The sequence below is a fragment of the Dreissena polymorpha genome, chromosome 11 (genome assembly GCF_020536995.1).
Source record: "Dreissena polymorpha isolate Duluth1 chromosome 11, UMN_Dpol_1.0, whole genome shotgun sequence".
NCBI classification, from domain to species: Eukaryota; Metazoa; Mollusca; class Bivalvia; order Myida; family Dreissenidae; genus Dreissena; species Dreissena polymorpha.
Window position 1 is genome coordinate 58545964 of NC_068365.1, and position 3251 is coordinate 58549214.

The 3251-nt window shown below is 33.7% G+C and overlaps 1 protein-coding gene across 1 annotated transcript in view; it reads left to right on the forward strand.

Moving 5' to 3' along the window:
- The first annotated feature begins 3185 nt into the window (after window positions 1-3185).
- The window catches only part of LOC127850284 (apolipoprotein D-like), a 2698-nt gene continuing 2632 nt past the window's right edge, over window positions 3186-3251 (forward strand). The window contains exon 1 of the mRNA XM_052383204.1: window positions 3186-3251. This exon is cut by the window's right edge and continues 52 nt beyond it. Coding sequence (XP_052239164.1) covers window positions 3239-3251 — 13 coding nt within the window. The 5' untranslated portion in view covers window positions 3186-3238.

Consider the following 3251-nt stretch of genomic DNA (forward strand, 5'->3'; position numbering starts at 1 on the left):
TATATTAGGTTGTCTACTGTCAAATTAGTAAACGCATGGTGGATATTTGATGTCACGTGAATATACACGTGTTGGGCTGTCTAAGGTCATGCTTATATACACGTGTTTGCTATCAGCAGTAAAGTGAATACGCACGTTTTGGTTTGTTTACAATCGAGTCAAAATACGCTTGTTGGTAACGTTAATGCACGTCTTTCTGTTGGTTAACGGTCACGTTAATGCGCACCTGTCTGTTGGTTTAAGGTCAAGTTAATGTGCACCTGTCTGTTGGTAAACGGTCAAGTTAATGCGCACATGTCTGTTGGTTAACGGTCAAGTTAATGCGCACGTCTGTCTGTTGGTTAACGGTCAAGTTAATGCGCACCTGTCTGTTTCTTAGCGGTCACGTTAATGGGCACCTGTCTGTTGGTATACGGTCAAGTTAATGCGCACCTCTCTGTTGGTTAACGTTCAATTTAATGCGCACCTGTCTGTTGGTTAAGGTTCATGTAGAGGCTTCATTTTGAAAAATGTGGGACCCCTAGCATTGAACTCAAATTTGACTAAAGGAAGAGTGCCAAATTGATAATGTATACATATATGCTTTAATGGATGTTTTTTCCTTCAAGCTGCTACCAATTTTATATATCAACGTATCATAACATCCACAAAATCAATCAAAATACAAAGCGATTTTAACACTAAAATATACATTATTTTTTAAAAATCTGAATCATGTTTATTCCACGTATTTCGGCGGAAAATTATATAACTAGTAAATAATATCGACATTGACGAGGGCAAGTTACGCTTAAATAGTAAAAAAAGTTTGCATATATAGAAATATCAAAACTCGAACACATGTTATTTCATCACCATGGGGACAGCCATTTTTAAATCAATAAAATAGAAAGAAACATGCTAAAAACTCACTCATCGCCTAATTGACATTCCAAACGGTTGACGATGACAAATGCATTGGATTGTAATCTTTCCGTTGATGTTTGCAAACTGCACGATAAGACCTCATAAACACTCAAAAGAATAACTATGTAAGAAGCATTTCACCAATGTTTACAATCGCTGTCGAATCACATGTACTTTATTATTGCGCATAAAATAGTACGCTTACAGACTAACAGAAAGATCGATACGTTACTCCGTTCAATCCATCACGGTATACTATTCTATTGTTAATATATAATAATACATCGCTTTAACAATCTAAAAGTAGAAATAATTTTTTTAAACGGAGTTTTTAATAACGAAAGTGAAAACAACGGAAGTTGGATGGATATTCTGTGAGATGCACTTCGGCTCCAGAAAAACAATACAAATTAAATAAAAAAGACGTGTTGGGGACAATTTTCAGCTGGAAAATATTTGAAATATGGTAAGTGATGATATCTCTACGTGCTCATTTCTGTTATTTAGGGCGATCTCTTGCTGATTAATGTTAATAGTTGTTTTACTAGTTGCCACCCAACTGTCAAAATAAGTATGTGTTATCTCAGGTATGTGTATACACATACCCGGTTTTCTCGCCACTGCACGTGGTTTCGACCGATTTGTTTTGCACATTTTTCTACGGATCACAGCGATGGCCACGCTTTCAAATGGGTAGAAGGAATCGAAATATAAAATCAATCGTTTTGACATTTTCTTTATATTCCTTTACAATTGTATATGTCGTCTGCATTCTATTTCAATTTGAGATGGTTTAAAATTTGCAATTTGGTTGAGAGGTAAATAACAAAATTTTTAAGCCTTTGAAATAGAATTGTGACTTTTATTATCCACCATATCTGGATTTTTAAAAAGTAGTTACGTTTTAGTTATTTTTAGATCTATGTTTAGGATATTTATCCAAAAAAGGCAGTTGAATAAAAACTCATTTGTTGTTTTATGACAATAATTTTCTGTGAAATGTTGCTAACTTGACCTTGTATATGTATATAGCTTTGTATTTATTCAACTTAAGGCAGTGCATATCCTTCCTAACTTTAGATTGAGATTTTGTAAATTAGTGTAAAAAAGTATTGGTTTTAAACCAAAATATGAATTAAGCACACAAATATTGAATGTCAAAAATGTGTTTATGTTATTCTATCCGTCTTTAGCTTTAAAATGATATATAGTTTGACCATATTGTACCACATTCAATGAAGAAAAACCAAAGCGAAGTTTTAATTAATTTTATCCCCCCCCCCATGAACCTTAACGGTCAAGTTAATGCGCACCTGTCTGTTTCTTAGCGGTCACGTTAATAGGCACCTGTTTGTTGGTTTACGGTCATGTTATGCCCATCTGTGTGTTGGTTTTCGGTCACGTTTAATCACACCTGTCTGTTGGTCAATACTCAAGTATTGGGCTGTTTACTGTCTTGTTTATACACACTTTTTACTTTATTTTTTTTAGCCAGGTTCATACAGACTTCCTTTCTTGTTTACAGTCTAGTTTAAATACATGGGTTTGGCTCTTAAGTATCAATTAAATATAAACGTTTTGATTTTTTTTTACTGGAACAATAATATTTACGTGATATATTGTTTATAGTCACCTTCATATACACGTGTTGATTTGTTTATTTTTTTATATGCACTTCCGTTTTGTATCTAATTTTACATGTGTGTATTCATATTGGTTTTGTTACCGTCACGGTTGTGATTGTTTTATATACTGCCACGAGAATATTCACATGCTTAGTTTATTTGATATAGCTTTCACATGCTTATATTTGATTTATTTGATGTCACGTCCATCTACACATCTTTTATGTAATGGTTCGTTTGGGTTGTTTTGCATTCTGTCACGTGATTATAATCGTATTAATTTGTTTACGGTTAGGTTTATAAACACGCATTTGTTTAATTTATTGTTACGTCAATACACGGACGCTTGTTTTATTGGCTATCACAATCAACAATCGCGTTGATTTGCTTAGCGTCACGTTAATGTACACGTGGTGATTGGTTTACAGTACACGCACACATGTTGAATTGTTTACTGCCACGATCATATACACTTTCACCTAAATATAATCGTGGTTAGTCCTTTAAATTCACATAATACAGTTTTATTGCCAAGTATATGCCACTGATCAATGCATAACATAATATAATTAAATGTAACATGCATGTATTTCATATGTAAAAAATGTAATAAATTATTTTTTTAAAAATCCATATTTTAGTACTTGGGACGATGGTACGAGGACAGGAAGTTTTTTGCGGAGTTCCAAGCCGGCGGCACGTGTACAATGGCAGAGTACA